The sequence below is a fragment of the Pongo pygmaeus genome, chromosome 16, assembly GCF_028885625.2.
Source record: "Pongo pygmaeus isolate AG05252 chromosome 16, NHGRI_mPonPyg2-v2.0_pri, whole genome shotgun sequence".
Classification (NCBI taxonomy): domain Eukaryota; kingdom Metazoa; phylum Chordata; class Mammalia; order Primates; family Hominidae; genus Pongo; species Pongo pygmaeus.
In genome coordinates this window covers 78,686,475-78,708,894 of record NC_072389.2, presented here as the reverse complement: position 1 = coordinate 78,708,894, position 22,420 = coordinate 78,686,475, and the positions used below count along the sequence as shown (strand labels likewise).

General features: G+C 36.6%; 1 protein-coding gene across 13 annotated transcripts in view; it reads right to left on the bottom strand.

Moving 5' to 3' along the window:
- NEO1 (neogenin 1) overlaps positions 1 to 22,420 on the bottom strand; it is a 254,483-nt gene that overhangs the window by 176,955 nt on the left and 55,108 nt on the right. For all 13 annotated transcript variants that reach the window (XM_063652736.1, XM_054451559.2, XM_054451565.2 and 10 more), the window contains exons 2-4: positions 11,510 to 11,827; positions 5,644 to 5,919; positions 1,894 to 2,047 (exon numbers count right to left, since the gene is read on the bottom strand). In XM_063652736.1, coding sequence (XP_063508806.1) covers positions 1,894 to 2,047; positions 5,644 to 5,755 — 266 coding nt within the window. In that variant the 5' untranslated portion in view covers positions 5,756 to 5,919; positions 11,510 to 11,827. The remainder of the gene's footprint in view (positions 1 to 1,893; positions 2,048 to 5,643; positions 5,920 to 11,509; positions 11,828 to 22,420) is intronic.

Sequence of the window (22,420 nt, the reverse complement as noted above, 5' to 3'; positions counted from 1 at the left end):
TTTCTGACATAAAAAAATCATTATATATAAGTTTCATATCTTCAGAATGTCCCTTCATGACAAAATATGTTTTAAAATAATATATTTCAGCCTTCCTACTCCTGATAAAGATTTTGTTCTAACATGTAGCCAATTAAAATTTCTACTGTAAGAACTTCACATTTTTATCACTATTTTAAGGTTCCCTATGTTTCAGTTGGCCAAAAAAAAAAAAAAAATGAAGTCTTATAAATTCTTTGCTTACGTAATATTTAGCTGGAAAGAGGAGTGGAAAGACAGGGAGGAAGCAAAATGTGGAGACAGGAAGTTGGTGAGTGGATGGATGATGAGAAAGAAATCAGGTGATATTGGGGAGGATGCCATGTTTTGCTAATGGAGCATGTGGGGAACAATCTGATTGTATTCCATCATCCCCAGTGATCACTGAAGGCTGATCACCCAGATAACTAGATAGATACCTGTTTCTACGTCTTGGATACTGAACTATAGAAATTAAAATTGTCTGTTCACTTTTGATTTTGCAACTGGGAAACTCTAGATCTGCCCTGTCCAAATCAATAGCCACTAGTCACATGTGGCTACCTGAAATGTGGCCTGTATGACTGCAGAACTGAATTTCTGAAATTTTAAAATAAATGTACAAGCTAAAGCTGTGTTAAAATGTTTCCCACTAAACACAAACTTTATTCTTTTGGTAGAACTACATTTCACATTAACTGGTACATCACATAAAATATTACTATTATATTTATTACTGTATATGTACTTCTTACTTTTTAAACACGTGGCTGTAAGACATTTTTAAATTACATGTGTGGCTTGCATTATATTTCAATTGAACAGCACTGCCGTAGAACAATGGTCCTCAACTGGGGGCAATTTTGCTTCCCAAGGACCATCTCACGGTATCCAGGGATATTTTTGGTTGTCACAATGCGGAAGTGCTACTGCCACCTACGGGTAGAAGGCAGGGATGCCAGTAAACATCCTACAGTGCACAAGACAGCATTATTTTGGAAGCAAAAACATACCTACCTACCACCACCCCACATCTCTTATGAGAATACACCTGAGAAAAGCACCCACTGCATAAGGAAGTAATGAGAGGAGATAGGAAGGACAGTAAGGTGGTTGGTATTTTGTGAAAGATGAAGAATTTGTGATTTCTGATAGGATTTCAAAAGGCAAAAACAACAGGATGAAGAATACAATTTCTTTTTTTTTTTTTTGAGACAGCATCTAGCTCTGTCGCCCAGGCTAGAGTGCAGTGATGTGATCTCAGGTCACTGCAACCTCCGCCTCCTGGGTTCAAGTGATTCTTCTGCCTCAGCCTCCCGAGTAGCTGGGATTACAGGCACATGCCACAACGCCCAGCTAATTTTTTGTATTTTTAGTAGAGACGGGGTTTCACCGTGTTAGCCAGGATGGTCTCGATCTCCTGACCTTGTGATCTGCCCTCCTCAGCCTCCCAAAGTGCTGGGATTACAGGCGTGAGCCACTGTGGCCAGCCCAGTTTCTCATACTGATTGTGCAATGGAAAAACTACTATCAAAAAATGCATATCAAAAAATGCATATGAGAATGAGTGAGAAGACTCTGGCTACTCAAGCTCTTGCGACAATTTAGGGAAGAAAATCCTGAAGCCTTAAGCTGAGTACACTGCGGCTTCAACAGGAACAAAGGGAATAATTCTCTTAATATTTTGAAAGTATCTTTTTCTTTAAATATCCTAATCATATATATCATATAAACATAGTTGAAAGATGACATATGAGCATTATGATGTGTTTAAATAAAGTTGATAATCTTTTTAAATTAGTCAATAGTCCCAAATGGGATATGACAAAGTCTCAAGCTAAGGCTGAAGAAGGCTTTTAGGCAGACAACACTTACCTTTCTGTGTCAAGCACCTCCTCATTTTTCATCCATTTAATGGTTGGAGTAGGAAGTCCTGAAGCAACACATGGCAACACTACATCCTGACCAATGACTCTGACTAAGGGAGAAGGCTGTTTCAAAAACACCAAGTCTGATGTCACCTCAGGATCTAAAAAAAAATATTAACAAAGATAATAATTAAATAAAGGACAAAACAGGCCAGGCATGGTGGCTCACACCTGTAATCCCAACACTTTGGGAGGCCAAGGAGGGAGGACTGTTTGAGCCCAGGAGTTTGAGACTAGCATAGGCAATATAGCAAGACCCCATCATTACCACACACACACACGACAAAGCACTTTACTGCTTTAATCTTGAGGAATGACTGGTTCTTATTCAGTCTGTGTGGCTTTATATGACAAAATATTTTAAGCAAAAGTGATACAAAAATTTCCATTCAAATTAGCAAACACTTCTCAAATAAATTCTATGTGCAAAGCATTGTGCTAGGCTCTTTAGTGGTCTTAAGGATGTATAACTTATTGCTCCTGCCTTCAGGGTACGTACTTGTCAATCAATCCAGAGATACTTGACATGAATCCCATTCACGTTGAAAGATAAGATAAAAGCCATGTGAGTGGAACAAACAGTGGAGACTGAGCAAGCTCAGGACCCATGGCATTCTCCTTACTCACAGGGATAACAGGGTTCCTTTCCTTCCCTGTATCTGTGTGTTATTTCTGAAAAGCTTTCTGAGTTTCATCTCTTTAACTTGCTCACTTAGTCTGTCAATCCCTTGATTTTGTAACTGAGCAACAATCTAGCTACCACTATATTTGTGTATTTCTTATTCAGACATTAGAATTAATGTGTGTTCACTTTATAGAGTTGTCCTCTTGTGGATACATGAAAAGGCCACACTCTTGTGGGCAGAAGACAGAGTTCTCTCCTCAATAAGGTAATATTAACTTAATATTGAGTTTTGACAAAAAAGGTCTCAGGCAGAAGAGATGTGACTCTTGTGCCCATATGCTTTGGAAAAGATGTTCTACAGCCATGATAACAACCTCCAGGACTAGCTTTAAACTTGTCTAACCAATTAATGACAGTCCTGTAGCCATGGTAATAAGGAAACATTGCCTAATTGATTAGTGACAACTCACAAGGGTGAATGTGGCTTTGAAAGTCAAACAGTCAGCCAACTAATGGTGGAGTCATTTACTTTTAAGGCTGACATTAACTTGCTCCCACCTCTGTAATCAACCACAAAACATATTTCTATGACTGACATTAATCCACCTCTTGTCTCTTAACCAGTACAACCCAAAACAATGTCTTCTGAAAAACTCTATAGGAGACAAGGACTTAGCTTTGCTCAAGATAACTATGTTTGACAAGCACAACTCTCCCTTGCTTAAGTAAGCAAAACATTCCACATTATGTTTTTGTTTCAGATGTCAAGTAGTGATCTCATCTTTTGACACTACAAATCTTGTTTTCTTGGATTCAGATTTTGAGGATTTGCTTAAATGCTACCCTAGGTGTTGAGAAGTATCACCTCTGTCATGTAAAGGCAAGTGAGCAAGCAGGCTGAACAATATTGGTATACGGCAATAGTTCTTTTTTAAATTCACCTTGAATTACTTAGGTATATTTAACTGAATTTTGATAGAATCAATTAAACAAATTCATAGCAAATATTACTGGCTTCTATGTGCCAGAAAGTGTTTTTGGCAGCAGACAAAAATTCCCTGCTCTGGCTGAGCTTACATACTAATGAGGGAGAGAGACAAGTAAGATAGAATATGTCAGATGGTGATATGTTATTAAGTAAAATGAAGGTAGAAGGAGAAAACACTGGGGGTGGAAATCAAAGATTGTTGTTTTAAACAGAGTGTTCAAGGAAGGCTTCACTGATATAGCGATATTTGAGCAGAGAGGTAAGAGAGTGACCCAGGCAGGTATCTGAGGAAAGAGGATTCCAGACAGAGAAAATGGCCAAGAGCATATCTGGATTGTTCTAGAAACATAAAGTGATCACAATCTTCAAGTGAGGGAGAAAAGAGTAGGAGATGGGATAGGGGAGAGAAAGGAAGGAAGTGGTACTAAGATTATAAATCTTTACAGACCAGAACTTTAACTCTGAATGACATGGAAAACCATTAGGGAGTTTTGAGCAAAGGTGTGACAAGATCTAATAATATACATCTTACGCTTGCCACTGTGGCCCATACCTATAAGCTCGGCACTTTGGGAGGCCAAGGTAGGAGAATCGCTTGAGCCCAGGAGTTCAAGGCCAACTTGGGCAATATGGCAATATCCCATCTCTACAAAAAATACAAAAAAATTAGCTGGATGTGGCGGTGTGTACCGTTTGTCCCAGCTACTCGCAGGCTGAGGTAGGAGGAACACTTGAGCCCAGGAGATCAAGGCTGCAGTGAACCAAGATCGCACCACTGCACTCTAGCCCGGGTTACAGAGCAAGACCCTGTCTCGACACATACACATATGCACATGTGTGCACAGGCAAACACACACACATGCACACACGCCCACTTTAAAAGATACTGTCCTTGCTGAGAATATACTGAGACAGGAATGACGAGGGATAATGACAAAAAAAGAACCTACATTTATGAGTTGAAGGGCTATTAGGAACACCCTCAAGAGTTGTAGCTCACAGTCATGCTTTGCAAACCAGTCCATAGATTAAAAATGAGCCTATTTAATAACATGTAACTCTTCCCAAATAATGTAGGGGATAGTTCAATTATATTCAGAAACTCAAATTTGAGATGAGAAATATGGAGGGGGCACCTAGCAGTGAGAACAGAAGGTAAACAGTCAAGAAACACCAAAAGGCTAGAGGGGCTATGATGAGCTACAAGTGGGAGGAAGTTATGAGTAAGCAGAAGTTATACAGTGAGAAAAGATACACAAAATTGATTATGAGGAACACCAGAAGTGGCAGGAACTGAGAAGACACACAAAAAGAAGAAAGACAGAAATATGAGCTGAATTTACACTAAAATGGGCAGTATAAAGATCCAAGGACTCTTGCCTGCCATTTTCTCTAGAGCCACCACGTTAACACTTACCACCCAACCCATCCCTTATACGAACCAGCCTGGATGGGTCTCTGATTTGTACAAGTGAAAAGACCTAACAATAAAAGTACCCTATTGTTGGGGAGAAGGCTTGACAAAAGACACAGAGCTAATATTTTTTTGACCAAGAAGAATACCATTAGACAGTGAACATACTTTATCGCTTGATAAATTTTTAATAATGCATTCCCTAAAGAGTAGATCTTCTGGCACATTTTCTTTTCACTCCTGTAAGAAACTGAGACTCCTTATGCTGACAGTAAAATGTCATACCACATATTAACATTCTTCTTTTTTTTTTTGAGATGGAGTCTTGCTCTATCACCCAGGCTGGAGTGCAGTGGCACAATCTCAGCTCACTGCACCCTCCACCTCCCGGGTTCAAGTAATTCTCCTTCCTCAGCCTCCAGAGTAGCTGGAGTTACAAGTGCCCGCCATCACGCCTGGCTAATTTTTGTATTTTTAGTAGAGATGGGGTTTCGCCATGTTGGCCAGGCTGGAACTCAGGTGATCCACCAACTTCAACCTCCCAAAGTGCTGGGATTACAGGTGTGAGACACTGCGCCCAGCCAACATTCATTATTTTTAAAAATTCTAACAGAACAATGTTTACCGATTCATAAACATAAAACCATCAGTCCTGATAATGAGTTAATACCTGGAAGAACCTTCAATTCAACTTCATCACTATACTTTGGTGGCCCACCACTTTCCACTATGCAGCGATAAAGCCCGCCATCTCCTTCAGTTGCATTGCTGATAACCAGCATTCCACTTGGAAGTTTGATAACTCTATCATCCAGAAGAAGGGGTTGTCTGTTCTGTTCCCATCTCACAAACGGGACCAAATCTGCATTAACTTCACAATTCAGAATTGCGTTGTTCCCAGCATAAACTGAGGAAGGTTCTGGTTGGCTGGTAAATCTTGGAAGACCTGGACAATAAAGGAAAAGAAGAAATAAAATTTAATTAAATATTACTTTAAAATTTTGTCTTGGGGGCCAGGAGCAAGTCAGCTCACATGGCTACAACATATGGCAGAACCAGGGTTGAGAAGAAAATCCATGGAAATTAGCTAAATACAGGGATACTGGGCAAATAAGTAAATGCATTAAGGATAACTGGAATCAGATTCCTCAGTTAGAGAAGCAAGGTACAAACACTGAAAAGGAGATGGGTACAATAAGTCCTATGGTACTGGTGTAGAATGGAGGAATCAGTGTAAACATCACGGTTTTATATAATCATAGATATAAAAATATATATGGATATCTATATAAATATAAAAGTATGTGTGAAACGTATACATTTTGTCTAGTCATTACATATTCATTTACATATATATATATAATATACACCTATATATTTCCTAGCCCTGTCCACAGAGAAGGTCCAGCATCGATATCACTTCAGTAGCAATGTTACATATGGTGTCTCTACTTTTTCTGAATAATTTCTTGGAGAAATGGCCAATTCTAAGAATGCAGAAGGAGAGAAAGCACAAGATGAACCTGGTACATCTTACGACATAAAGAAAACTGTCCAAAGAACAATGTGGACATATCAAAAGGGCATAGAAGTCAGACTGAAGGGAGCTTCCTCTGATTAAATCTGGGATAATGGTATTAACATGCATTATAATCCACTGAATAAAACAAGAATCTGTTGGTTCATGCAAATGTAAACAAATAAGTGGAAGAAAAGGAAAAGCTCTACCTTACAGAAATGATGGAACTAGAAAAATCACCGTTTGACAGTAATAACTGACTCAGGTATGAATCCTCAATGGATACCAAAACTTGTAAACAAAAATGTTATGAGGAACAGTATATTTACAGAGTATCAAAGTATCTCTTTCCAAAATACTCATTATTAACTAACAAAAGTACCAAGCTTTACAATGAAGAAACACTGCACAGACCATCTTAAGTAGTAAAAGTTAACATCACCAGCAACAGAACAAAATATCACATGCTTCTTGGCATGATGCACTGAGAACACAGCATTACTTCTGTGGTATTTCTCCCAAAAATGCAAAATCTGAATCTATTCAGGGAGAAATCAAACAAACCCGAAATGAGGCAAGGAAAAACCAAGTTATATCTAAAGAGTTTAAAAAGACACAGCTACCAAGTGAAATATGTAATCTTGGGCCAGAAGAAGAGTATGTGTGGGAGGAGGACAGGGGGGTACTCTGCTTTTGGTTTTTACTATAAAGAACATTATTGAGATAATCAGTGAAATCTAAATTAAACAGTAGTATTGTATTAAGGTTAATTTCCTAATTTTGATGGACATCTGTGGTTATCTAGGAGAATGTCCTTGTTTCAAAGAAATATACACATAGGTATTTAGGTGGCAGTTACAGGAAAACCTGTCTGCAATTTACTCTTAATGGCTGAGAAAAAATATGTATTTGGATGTATGCATATTTGGGGGGATAAGGCAGATATGATAAGATGTTAACAATCACGTAATCTAGGTGAAGGTATATGAGATTTCTTGGTTCTATTCTTGCACCTACTCCCTAAGTTTAAAATGATCTCAAAATAAAATGTGAACCAAAAATGTCATCATAAATATAGATGCCACAGGATGTAGTAGCTAAGAGCATCAGTTTTCAAGTCACATATCTGAATCTGAATCCCAACACCACCACTTCATGGGTGTATGAAGTTGGCAAGTTATTTAACCACTCCCTAAGACTCAGTTTCTTCACGAGTAAAATGAGAATAACAGGCCTCACAGGATTGTTAAAAAAAAAAAGTACTTAAAATAAGTAATTTATATATAGTATATTGCATAAACACTTAACTAGCAATTATAATATCTAAAAAGTGACTGCTATGCTCAGAATGAAACAAAATGTTTCTTTAAGGAAGAGCAAACAAATCACGAGAAATGATTACAGGTTTTCTAGTTTTATGATGGTAAATTAGTCCAAACATAAATCACACAGGTTTTATAGCCCTGCAATAAACTTTTTCTTTTTCTTCTTATTATTTTTTTTATTTCAAGGGGATTTTTGAAGGAAAAAAAATAAAGATAAAATTATCCAAAAAATCTGCTTTTTTTCCTTGAGCTCCCAAGATTTGACCAAAAATCTACTTAAGAAACCAGAATATCAGAAGAAAAGAATTAACAAAGATAAACACAGAATTTAATAAAGTTGGGGAAAGGAGGAAATCTTAATCAGTAAAACCAAAATATGGTTCTATTTTAATTTAATTTAATTAATTTTTTTTTTTTTTTTTTGAGACAGAGTCTCACTCTGTCACCCATGCTGGAGTGCAGTGGCACAATCTTGGCTCACTGCAACCTCTGCCTCCACGGCTCAAACAATTCTCCTGCCTCAGCCTCCCAAGTAGCTGGGATTACAGGCGGGAACCACCATACTGGCTAATTTTTGTATTTTTAGTAGAGATGGGGTTTCACCATGTTGGTCAGGCTGGTCTCAAACTCCTGACCTCAGGTGATCCGCCCGTCTCGGCCTCCTATAGTGCTGGGATTACAGGCATGAGCCACTGTGCCCAGCTCAGTTGTATTTTTAAAGAGTAAAAAATTCTTCCTCCTGAGGTCTCATGAAAATTAATAATTTTTAAAATGTAAGCTCATAAAAACATATGGAGAATTGGCAGACAAGAGATTTCAAAAAATTTCTGAGTAGGGAAAGCAGATGGAGGACTAGTAACTGACATAACACTGCGGCTTCCTGCGCTCCCAAGAAGGAAGCCAGTTGTCCTGCTGCCTCTGGAGAACTGCAGGAGAAAAAGGAGAGTGGGAGTAAGACCCGGAGTTAACGAGAAGATATTAACAATGTCTGTATTTAGAACACCCTATTAACCCATCTCTGGGCACAAAATACTCACAGCCAGCATACTGCCCAGGCAGAAACACAGAAATTTTGGTTGTGGAGAAATGAGACAGCTCAGAGAAAAAGACCTCTCATACTTAATTCTATGAGCTACCTATTTAATGTTCTTTCAAAAACTTCCCTTCTTGCTTGACTTGGCTACAATCAGTTTCTACTGCTTGCAACCAAAAAACTCTTAAGAGTCTTTTAGAGTGGCAATTTGGCAAAGTTTTTTTAGGTTTTATTGAGATATAATTTATATACCATAAAGTTCACTATCTAAAGTACATAATTTAATATTTTTTAGTATATGAACAAAGTTGTGTAATCGTCACCATAATCTAATTTCAGAACCTTTTCATCATCCCGGGAAGAAATCTTGTACTCACTTGCAGTCACTCCGCATAACCCATACCTACCCCACGACACCTAGGAGTGGAACTGCTGGGTCATATGGTAACATTTTGAGGAACTGACAAACTAGTACCTTGCACACACACACACACACACACACACACAGTGTATCCTATGATCCAGCAATCCCAATTCCAGTAATCTGTTTTATAGAAATAAAGATTTAGAGAAGGCAGTTCACTATAGTATTGCCTAAAACATCCAACAATTTTAATCCATTTTTCATCAATAAAGAAATCTTCAAATAAATCACAGTATGTATATCTAGACAATGTAAACTATGCAACTATTTAAAAGAACTTTTATTTAATCCCTTGGCTTAGGCATTATTTACTCCTGATACCTAGGGCCAAGAGTGGGTTAAATAACTTTCCTACAGAACCCTGTATGCAGTCACCACAGAATGTATCACCTTCTATGGTGCTGCTTGCTTAGATACTGGGTCAAAAAAATGCTTCCTGAAGGTATCAAAGCTAAGAGGAAGAATGGACAAACTTAGCAGAGGAGAAGAAAGTGAGGAAAAGGTGGAGGATAAAATTAACAGGCAGTGGGGATGCCACGAGCAAAGGCTGGAAGGCAGAGAATAAATGAAAGGAAACAAAACACTCAGTACTGCCAGTGCTTAAAACTGTGGTGAGGGTGATGGTGGATGTAGGGGACAGGGGTGGGAACAGAGGCAGGGTGAAATGTTAAGAAATAAGGTTGGAGAAGTGGAGGACAGCTCATAAAAGGAATCAACAGGCCTGTTATTTGAAAGTTAGATGTTACCTTGATGGTGTTTACTGGAGGATCACTGAAGGGTGAGAAAGAGTACTCCAGCCAGGGTGGAGACTGGACTGGAGGAGGGGAAGAATAAGGTAGCAGGCAGATGCTTATAAGGCTGTGGTGAGGGAAGACCGGGATTAGCCTCGGGAAGGAGAAAGTAGATTAAGTACAGAGAAATTAGTAAGCAGAATTCACTGGATTTGATGATAGTATGTGGGGGGACAGCTGAGAGGAAGGAGCCCATGAATAAAGCCCAGATAAGAAATAGTTAAGAACTTAAATTATAAACAGACACTGACCTAAGTGACATTGTAGAGGCAGTCATTATACTAATTTATTTATGAAACATGTTGGAGAAAGCCTGGCAAATAGATTATTTTTTAAGGGAGAGAGAAGAAAGAAAAGAAAAGGAAGAAAAATAGAAAGAGGAAAGAAGGAAGAAAGGAAGGAAGGGAGGGTAGAAGAGAAGGAGGGAGAGAAGGAAGGAAAGAAAAGGGAAATTGGCAAAAGGACCTGTTTTTTTTCTTCTTTTATTTTTCCATCCTCAATCTATGACTATGGAATAATTACAGAAACTTTTTGTCACACCCAAATTCAACTTTGAGTATTTGTCCCCAAAGAGGAAAAAACCCAGCCATTATGCTCTGAATGTATGAGCAAATATACTCTGGAGTGAGCATGAGATGGGAAACCACAATCCTGGAGTAGGAATGAGATGGGAGACTACTGTCTCTGAGGTTCTGTCTCTCACGTGGGCGTTTCACCAAGGAGAGAGTAAATACAGGACTTAAAGATAATATTTTTGTATAACATGACCCTTCACAAAAACTATTTCATCTGGTACTCAAGTAAAGAAACACTATCTCAGGAATGCTAGTATCTACTACAAAACAGACATGACTTACACAGAAACCACATCTTACTCTTCAAGATCCCTAATTTTTCTTACACTTTCCACCATTCTTCAAATAAGGATACCCTGAAAAGGAGGGAAAGTTCCTCTCTTTATAACTTTCTGCTCTCTACCTTAATATACACTCTCTAGATTTTAAAACAATTAATCCAATTGAATGTCATCTCCTTGGTTAAGGCATCAAGGAACCAGGATTCTGACTTTACTGCAAGTTTTACAAATCCATACTAAATGGTTATGCTGGGTAAGATAGAAGTTGGCCGTCAAAGTGATTTAATTTTCCTATACCACTTCCTCTGCCACTTCCAAGTTTAAAAGGAGAAAAGAATTGCTCAGTACTTCTGATAGCAATATTAAGCCATCAGACAAGTGGAAACACGCTACAGTTTATTCTCTACGGCACTGAGCAAGCCCTATAGCAAGGTCCCATACACAAAGTATATGCACAATTGATATCTGTTAAATGAGTATATTTGTTGCTACTAATTAAATGAAAACTCCGAGAGAACAGTGCTTTTATCAAGATGTATGTGTTATAAATATTTGAAAATGCAAAAAAAAAAATCACTTAAAACTTACTTGCTACTGTGAGCTTCGCTGTTCTACTGACAATAGTTCCAAGACTCTCAACAGTGGCCACACACTGATAATAACCTTCATCAGGTTTATTGTGTTTGGAATGCACCACATTGCTGATAAATAAAGATCCATCTGGGAGAAGCTGGCGTCGATCATCTGATACTAAGTTTAAAAAAGTTCCATCTTTTTTCCATTCAATTTTTGGAGAAGGCTCAGAATATGCTGAACAGTTTAATATAACAGAAGAGCCTCTAACTGAGAGTGTATCCACCGGCTCCACCAGAAAATAAAATGGAGTGAACGTTCGAATGCTGGCTCCTACAAAAATAAAGAAAAAGAACAAAGTTAAGCAAATCTTTCTTCTACTATTTCTGTCAGAAAATATATTACTAACAACTCCAAAAATTATTAACTGTTGCTCTTTGGATGTGACACATAAATATAGTCATCTCACTATAAATGTCTAATAAATAAGATTTACTTTTAAGTAGGAAACCAAACTTTGACCCATTTAGAAGAACATTAGGGGGAAAAAAAAACCTTCTATCTGAGATAAACAAGCCTGGTTAAATGACATGAGTATCTAATAAAAGTTTTATTTCAAACCCTAGAATTAGATTCATAAATACTTTAAGTTACTGCATTCAAAGTGAAATTCTCTGTTGAACATAAAAGAGGCAGAAAATGAAAATGATTCTTAAGAGGTATCTTTTTACGTTTATTAGTTATTTGTATTTTTTTCATAAATTTACTATACACACACTTTGTCCATTTTTCTAGAGAATTTATTCATCTGACTGACTTAAAAAGCAATCTGCTATCATATTTTACAAATATTCTTTTTTCCATTTGACTTTATAATATTTGTTATAAGAATAAATTTTAAGCTACATAAAACTAAACGCTATACTTAGGTCTTTTTTATCCCAAGATTATAAAAAATTTCAGCCTTGCTTTGTTCTATTACTCTTGTGATTTTCTACATTTAACCTTCATCTAGAATTCATTTCAGTGTAAAGAGCACAGAAGGAATTAGCTTACTTTCTCTAAGTCCCTGTCAGTTCTTTGAACATGGGAAGAACAAAATTTAAAGAAAAATATTTGTTATAAACCTTATACTCTCAGCCTGTTGGAAAGCTTTCCAACTTAAAGCTTTATCACTTTTCTTCAAGAAAACTTCTGACCAATTCCCTTGTAAACAACTCAAGTTGTCATCAGCTTTCATGTGAAAAATCAGAGAAACCCAATCCAGCAAATGAAACTAAGACTGTTTTTCGAATATATCTACACACCTCTTTATAATTTATTTGCATTATGAATTTAAGGATGACATAAATTCGATATTATATAATGAACAAATAGCTCTAAAGAAATATAAAACACACTGGCAGAGGGAAGGAAATAACATTCAATTGTTTTAAAAGTTTTCCAATACTTCAATGATAAACAAATTCTAATTCTAATCAGACTAATTACACTTTCCCAAACACCACAAGCAGGTATTAGAAAAGAGGTGGTTGGGCACGGTGGCTCATGCCTGTAATCCCAGCACTTTGGGAGGCCAAGGTGGGTGGATCATGAGGTCAGCAGTTCAAGACCAGCCTGGCCAACATGGTGAAACCCCATCTCTACTAAAAATACAAAAATCAGCCGGGCATGGTGGCACATGCCTGTAGTCCCAGCTAGTCAGGAGGCTGAGGCAGGAAAATCACTTGAACCTGGGAGGTGGAGGTTGCAGTGAGCCAAGATTACACCATTGCACTGCAGCCTGGCAACAGCGAGACTCCGTCTCAAAAAAAAAAAAAAAAAAAAAGAGTGTTTCAGGTCTCTATGCCCATTTAATGACCATGAAATTTATTTCATTTTTCAAGTCTTAAAATTCCTGAAAATAAGCTTAGAAATTTTTAAAAAGTAACCTGCAATTAGTTTCTTAATACTATCAAAATGTTTATGTTGCATTAGTTTACTGGAATCATAGTAGAATAAACACATAAACAAAAAGTATAAAAAGATAGCTAAACTAAGAGAAATTACCTTTATATCTTTACTATGTAACTATTAAATCTCTATTATACCCCCCAAACTTAACTCAGAAACTTAAAAAATAAATGTGTTAGATTGGTGGCTAAAATACACAAATCAAAAATCTGAAATATTGTATTACTGATAATAAAATACATTTTATTTCAAAATGACAACACAATTTTTGCCATTTGAAAAAATACCCCCAAAATTACAATTTAAATGTTTGGCAGTTTAACACTGTCTTGCTTTTTATTTCATTTTTAAAATTGAGCCAGGTTGAACAACAACAAAAAAGTATATGTGTCTGAAAAATTAAGAGCGAATTACACTCAAAGGAAAGCTTACAAATGCCTTTCAAAATCAAGGCACTTCAAAATTTTTACAAAAAGTTACTTAAATATTTCTGTATATAATTCTGTATTTTGTTCTCTCAGTAGGAGGGCAGTGACCTAAGATATCCTCTCTTCACTTAAAACCCCTCAAAGGCTTGCCGTTGCCTTTTACAAAGAAACCTGAAGAAACTCCTTTAGTCGACTGCCACATCAGTCACCACCTGATCTAGCTTCTGCCTATTTCCAGCTCCACTTGCATTGCTCTCCCAGTCAGTTCCCCACAGCTCCTGCCTCTTCACACAAGCTATTCCCACCACCACTCCTTTTCAGTCAGTTCTCAGTCTTCTCTCAAGCTCAGCTTAAATATCCTTTGCTCAGAAACGCTGTCTGTCCCAGGTGCCCAGGCAATGTTAGTTTTGCCTGTTCTAAGCAAGCATGGTGTATGCGCTACCTACAGAGCACTCCAAATGTTCTTAATCTTTGAATATTTGTAATAACTTTAAGTTAAAGTAGAGAGGTTCCCAAACTTGCTTGGCTCCTGGTACCCTTATTTTCTCTATAATTTCTTTCAAGAATTCCATAGGTCAAAAGAGATAGCTAACCATTGTATTTTTTTTTACCAGTTAGGTTCAAACAAAATGAGTATCTATGTCCCAACAAATTAACACCTTTTTGAAAAAATAATACATGCAAACTGAAAAAAAATATATATATTCATTTTAAAATAACCACAATTAGTTACTATGGGATGTTTGCACCTATAGGGCCCTGCACAACTTCTAAAACTTAGATGCTATGCAACTAAACACTGCCACCCACATTTCCTGTTCCACACTGATTTTTGCATAGTACTTGCTTTTTAAAACAGTAACCACCAAAAGCTCAACTTCACAAAGATATCACAGGTACAAAACGAAGATGGCACAATCAGATGTTGAAACTGTGAACTACCTTGAGCTAGAAGTTCGCAGTGTCCAAAAGATGTCGCCATGTTTCCCTAGAAGTTTGAAATGACCCTGGGAGTTCTCTGAGGTGCCTTTGGGTATCTCAGGGTATAGTTTGGGAACTGCAGGCTTATGATCTATCTTTCTACAGTTTTCATTTGCTATATTCCCAGTACCCACCTAGCATGGTGGATGGTACCAATCTTTAGATTACATAACCAGATAACTTCTAAAAACTTCCAATGGTTAAAGTATTAATGAGAGACTGCAGGTTCCACTCTAATAATGGCCACTTAGTATCACTCCCTTCCATGCTAAGACTTAATAACAAACAGTTTTTGTAAATTCTGATGAGTGTTTACAAAACTATATGGAAGAGCAAAAAAAAAAAAAAAAAAAAAAAAAAAAAAGCCAGTAAGAGCCAAAGTAATTCTGCAAAACAAAGTAAAGGGACTCCACTCGTTAGTTACCAGTATGTATAAAGCTATAGTAACTAAGCCACTGTGGCTCTGGAGCAGGGGATAAAGACACATAACAGGCTATAAAGCCCCCAAACAGAGCTATATATATTTGGAAACTTAATATGTAGTAGAGATGACATTTTAAATCGATTAAGGAAAAGGATGAACTAACTACTCAATAAATGTTACTAGGACAACTGGTTATCCATATGGGAAAAAAATGAGATGCTTACTCACACCATGTAATAACAGTAAAAGCACTTATGTGTTTCTATGTACCAGATAATGTTCTAAATATTTTCTACATAATAACCACTCATTTAAGCTTCACTATTATCTTACAAAACAGGTACAAGAATCAGCCCCATTTTAGAGAGGAAAACAAAAAACACATAAATGTTAAGGACCTTGTCAAAGTTCGAACAGGTAGTAAATCACAGAACCAGGGTCTGTGATCTTATACTACATTATTGTTAGCTATTTGTTCATTATCCGTGATCTTATACTACATTATACTACAATGCCACTCAATACAGACATAAAAATGTATTCAAGGCCTATAAAAAATGCAAGTGATAAAAACCTTAGAAGAAATTTTAGGAAAATACAAGGATAATCCTGGAGTTAGGCAACCTTTTAAATCAAAATAGGAAACTAAAAGCTAGAAAAGAAGATGCATGTTTTACTTTATTGCATTAAAAAAATAAAAAAACTTTTTATGGCAAAATACCATAACAAAGCAAAAGACAATGGATTGGGGGAAAAATTGTGTCACATATAACAGGTAAAGAATTTAAAAGGTTAAACTGCTCAATACAAAACTGGGTGAAGCTATGTTCCAATAAAACTTTATTTATACAAATAGGTGGCTGGATGGATTTGATCCATTTATTGCAGTTTGCTGATCCTTGCCTTAGAATATTATCCAGCAAAAAAAATGAGTGGGCTACATTTCAGTTGATGTAGAATCAGTTCTGTGAAAAATGAATAATGCAGATGAGTGTAAATTATATAATTTCATATGTATATGATTATATGGGCATTGAGAAAGGTAGGAAACACGTACACCAGGTTGTTACTACTGGTTACCGGGAGGGGAAAGATAGGAGAAAGGGAGTGGAGGAAGGATAAAAATCCCCAAGCAGATAAAATAGTTCCATGATAAAAATCTTCTTGTATGTATAATCCACTTATAAATACTACACTGGCTGGGTGCTGTGGCTCACCCCTGTAATCCCAGCACTTTGGGGGGCCAAGGCAGGTGGATTGCTTGAGCCCAGGAGTTCAAGACCAGTCTGGGCAACATGTCTAAACCCCATCTCTACCAAAAAGCAAAACACAACAAAACAAAAATTAGCCAGGAGTGGTGACCTGTACCAGTAGTCCCAGCTACTTGGGAGGCTGAGGTGGGAGGATCACTGGAGCACGGGAAGCAGAGGATGCAGTGAGCCAAGATTACACCACTACACTCCAGTCTGGATGACTGAGGGAGACCTAGTCTGGGTGACTGAAGGAAACCTTGTCTCTAAATAAATAAATAAATAAATAAATATTATACCTTTATATGTGGCAGGTGTGATGTATGTTCACACTCATGTAAATACCTAAACATTTTTTAAATGGTCACCAAAATAGGGATTATCTCAAGAATTTCAGTTGATTTTTAATTTTTTCTTTCACCTTTGGTATTGCCTAAATATTTTACATAAAAATAGTATTACTTAAGCAGAAATATAGCTATCTTCATTCATAAATTCATACACACATATAGTCTGCACAGGAGAGGAACATTATGAAAAGTCTGGGGTACATTTGTATGCTGAGATTAAAAGAGTGTCAAGATACATAAATAATAAAAAATGTATGTTCAAAATATGTAGAGTATGACTCTTCTGATATTAAAATATGTACACATGTACAGACGCTTGTGTGCCCATATTTAAATGCAAATACAAAGGGAAAAGACTAGAATAACAAACACTGAACAGTTAACATTGTTTTCTCCCTGGGGAGAGTAGTGGGTTTGAGCTGCCAACGGAGAGCGGAGAGCATACAGGGAGAACACTTTTTACTCCATGTATTTCTGTACTGCTACTTTTATATACATATATGAACAATTGCATACACATTCTTCTTGTCTTTTTTTTCAGTAACAAAAATTTTGTTGGTGGTGGTGGTGAACAACCCTTTGCTGGGAACAGGAGATTATTTTCTAAAAGATCTATCACCATTTTCTTTACCCACTGTTTGTTACAATAAAAGGGTTATCAAACACTCACTCCTTAGCTGACTTTGTATAAAAACTGGCTTATACTTCTCCCCAGGAACCTGACTCCCAGCCATTTATATTTGCTTAATTTTGGTTTAGTATGGCCAGAGTCACTGGATTCCATTTTGAAATAGGTTTAATGATCCTATCTAATATCTTCTACATTCCCAAGTCTCTTCAAATTTCTCACGTCTTAATGGAATAGCTCTCACTTCCGGATAGACTATTCCTCACATTCTGATAGAATACTTCACACTTCTTGATAGAATTCCATCTTACAGAAAGAAAATATCCACAGGGAACTTCTTTCTGTTGTAACTCCCAACAATATCAACAAATCATATCTCTCGGTGCATGTCTTAATTGTGTGACCAGTAATAATTCTAAACTTTATTGTACCCAGAGTAAAACATTAACATATGGTATTTGAATACTTGCAGAAAGAAAATGAAATCTGTCTTATTGCCAAAAGAGGTTCAAAGTTTAGTAGTAGCAGAAACTCAGGGCAGAAGGATAAGCTGCATTTTTATATACCTACAAATGCAAGCATTCTGTATAATGTTCATTGTAAGAAAAGTATCACTTTATTATAATAAGCTAAGACACTACTGTCAAAGGAATTCCTTTTTTTTTTTACTACTTGTTAATGTTTCTTTCAACCATCCCATCCCTTCTCGTCAGTCTCCAAATCCTACATGTCATCCATCCTGATTCTTTAGTGTCCACTAACACTATGCAGTTCAGACTATCTTGCTTCAAGTTCTCAACTACCTTAGAAAATTAGAAAATTAAAATAACTTAACATTCAAAGATCTCAACAACATTCATGTTATCAACTAAGAATAGGCAACACTTAAGAGTTAACAAACATTTTCCACCCTGTTTTGCTACGTAACAGTTAGTGCTCCTGGTTCCAGAGCTCAGTCTCTCTCTGCCCTGCACAGCTAATTTCTCCAAAGACTGATCTACCTCAGACACATCATCTTCCCTATATTTCAACTTTACAGAACTCCTCTCCTGGGGAAAACATGCAATTAATTGTTAATATTATACAGATCATTTTAATTGTCTGATAAACATATATGCTTTTAAAACTTCATGGCATACAAGTAAGTATACCATAAAAACAGTGAATGTCAATGTCTAATGAAAGCTAGATCTGAAATTCTTGTTCAGGATTATAATGTCCTATAGGGAAATTCTAGGGTGATTCAATTTCTATAGGGTAATGTACTTTGATACATTGTTCTAATTTACAGCAACTACCTTCCCAACCACTCCCCCAAATAAAAAAAAATCTAAATTCCTTTATTCCACAAACATTTATGATAATAAGACTGCCTTCCTTTTCTTCAATTTTCAGCCTTGTTCTTCTCCCCCCTCCATCTCCCTCCCTGCAAAAAGACACTAAAAAAAAAACTATGGGACAGTAAAGTCAGGCAGACATATTTTTGAATCCTAGCCCTTCTGTGCTAGTTGCTTAATTTCTCTCTGTATCTAAAATATCCTCCCCCATCAAACAGGAAAAATTATGTCTCCTTTCAAGGAAATTTCTGTGAAGATGAGAGAGAATTTGTATAAAACTCCTCACTGCTTGGCAGATAACAGGTCCTCAATAAACAGTAACTATTCACAGTTCAAAAACCTATATCTCCCCCCAAATCGCTAACAATCACACTTTAGTTTTCACAATCACACTTTAGAAGTTGTTATGTATAAAATAATATGGACTGTACTTTTACTCATATTTTGACAACTGTTATGTGTAAAATAATATTAAGTGATCTTAAAACCAAGTTTGATCATTTTTCTTCCCTAATCTTTCAAGAACTCCCCAGTACAGCTAAAATAAAATCCAAATTCATTACCATGGCCTGCCTACAGGATCTGGTTCCTGCCTCTCTCCAACCTAATCTCCTATCACACTTCCTCTCACTTCTCTCAATGGGCTGTGAATAAGCCACATTACTCAGTCTCTTGAACAAGCCATGTCCTTTCTCACACTGGGGCCTCCGCATGTGCCATCCCCTCTGCCTGGAACACTTGCCCTGCACCCCCTCTCTGTCGCATGGCTAGCTTCTTCCTTCATGGTTTAACTGTCCCTTCTACAGAGGCCTTTTCTAACAACTATTTCTGAAGAGATCCTAGTCCTCTATCCTTCTACGCTATGTGTAATCTTCACAGCAATTACCTGTTTGCTTTTTCCTCTTTTCTAAGGTCTATCTTCCATGAGCAGGCTAGACCATCAGAGAGTATTAAAATGACCCCTGTCTTACCATGGCTATTTGCACCTTGGTTTTTGTTTGTTATTTTGTTTTATCCTTTTTCAGGATCCCATAGGTAGGAAAGGTGCCCGGGCCAAGATGGAATTAAGTATTAGTGACACTTAATGACTGTGGATAACATCAAATCTCCATTGCTTTTTCTAACATCAGCCTTAGTCTCCAAAATTTGATCTCAAGATGACTTGAAGTCTGTCCTTTGTAAAAATGTTTTATGTAACTTCTTAAAGTACCATAAATAACTAAACTTAATATTTTATATAATTTCTTCATGATGTGCAAGAAGACAAGGGGCAATATGATAAGGTGCAACAGTACCATTAATGTTCTAACCAGTTACTTGGAAATTCTCCAAAACAATTCTCAGGAAAAGTCCATTAATAATAAACAATCTTAGCAATATTTAGTTCATATTTAGCTATACTTTAGCTCAAAACTGGGGGAAATCTCAATTGGTCATTTTTCATTCTGCTAGATGAGAAAAATATAAGAATTTTCACATTAATTACAGAACGTTCATGAAAGCTTTTGGGTTTTGTTGTTGTTGTCTGTCTTTTTGGTACAGACAGGGCCTCACTATGTTGCCCAGGCTGGTCTCAAACTCCTGGCTTCAAGTCATCCTCCTGCCTTAGCCTCCCAAAGTGCTGGGAATGCAGGCATGAGCCACTGCACTCAGCCTGGAAATATCTTACAAGCCACTTTTTAATACTGGTGGCCAGAAGATTCTAAGAGTAAGACCCAATACTGATGCACATTCACCCAATACTGTTGCAAAGTCTTTCAAATTTCTGAAATGAGTATTTTTCAGTTCCACTTTTGTTATACTGACGAAAATATGGCTGCAATGATAATATAATGTAAAAATTAACTTGGAGGTACAATTCAATCCCCTGAATGATGGTACTGCTTTACACTGTAATATTCAACTACCACCATTTCATTTTAGCAACATCACCATCTTTAGGAATGCTGATTCGGTGAATGCTTACAAAGGCTTCAACTAACGGGTACTTCTTTGTTTAATGATGTTTTATTTTTCTACGATGGGCAATGATACTTTACTAGTATTCTAGGTACCAAACGTTATATCACAGTAAACTGTCAAATTATTTTTAAACAGGACATCTCCTTTGTAAAACTTCATTAAATACTCCCTTCTCTATCTTCTGCAGTTATTATGACCTAATATAAGACTGGATAATCAACAAATCTGGAAGCCATCCTAAATAACTCTGAACTAGATACAACTACACTTCATTAATCTTCGAGATCACCTTAATTTTGTATGTGAATCTGTTTTATCTTACTGCTACAATTACATATAGGCTTCTGTGGGAGAGGTATTTGTTTTACAAAGAAAAAGCAACCCAATATATTGTAGCTCTCAGTCTTTTGTGGGTTTAAAAAATCATAATGATAAATCTCTCATTAACTCATTGCCATTTGCGGAGGTGCTGGGTTTTCCCATTCATTTCAATAAATTATGGTAACAAGGGGAGAGAATGCTTGAAATTAAAACTCTCCTAAAAAATCTATTTCATCTTATTGGTTTAGAAAGTCACTACAGAAGAGTGTAAAGCAAGGGACTGAGGGTAAAACCAGCAAGATATAAAACAGAAGTCAAGGGATCCAATATCTAGTCCTAGCTTCCCTAACAAAATACAAGGACACTTCTAAGACAGAATGGGAATTACTGGACGAAGTCTAAAGACATAATGATAAGAGTTAACATTTACTAAGCAATTACTATGTGCCAGAGACGGATTCAGTGCTTTTCCTACGTTAATTATTTCAATTCCCCATCCCTAGTTAGTAAGAACTATTATTATCTCCATTTTACAATGGGAAAACTACACCACAAAGAGAATAAAGAATTTGCCCAAAGTCATGATGCTAGCTGGTGAAGAAGGCAAGATCTGAACCAAGTTAGTCTGGTTCCTTCGTGCCCAAGATTGTAACCACCAGATCTGCACTATCCAATAGGGACAGTGATGTGTGACATGTGGTTATTGATAACTTAATATAGCTCATCTAAATTAAGATTTTAAGTAGTACAAAATACACGCCACATTTAGAAGACTTAGTGCACACACACAGAATGTAGAATATTCATCAATAATTTTTATACTAATTACATGTTAAAATATTTTGGATATATTCATGTAAATAAAATATATTAAAATTAGTTCCACCTGTTTTTTACCTTTCTAATGTGCTATCTAGAAGATTTCAAATTATGTATTTGGCTTGTACTATATTTCTATTGTACAGCACTGCACTGGCCTATGTTACCCTTCATTAATGTGTTTTAAAATAACCAAGTTCTCTAATAAAAAAAATTGTATTATTTCTGGAAAAGGTAAAAGATTAATATGAATCATGACAATAATTGTGAGGAATCAAAGCAAAGCTCTTTCCCAGCTGTCTAATATAACTGGTCTGACATTTAAACAGTAAAAATGAAAGGATTTTTAAGTGACTACCAGTACCCTCTCTTTAGTGCCTAATCAGAAATGTCTATTTAGAAAGGAAAGTTTTTAGAAACTTTTCATTAAAACCTCAGTAATAACTGATTCATTACCGATGAATGCTCAAACC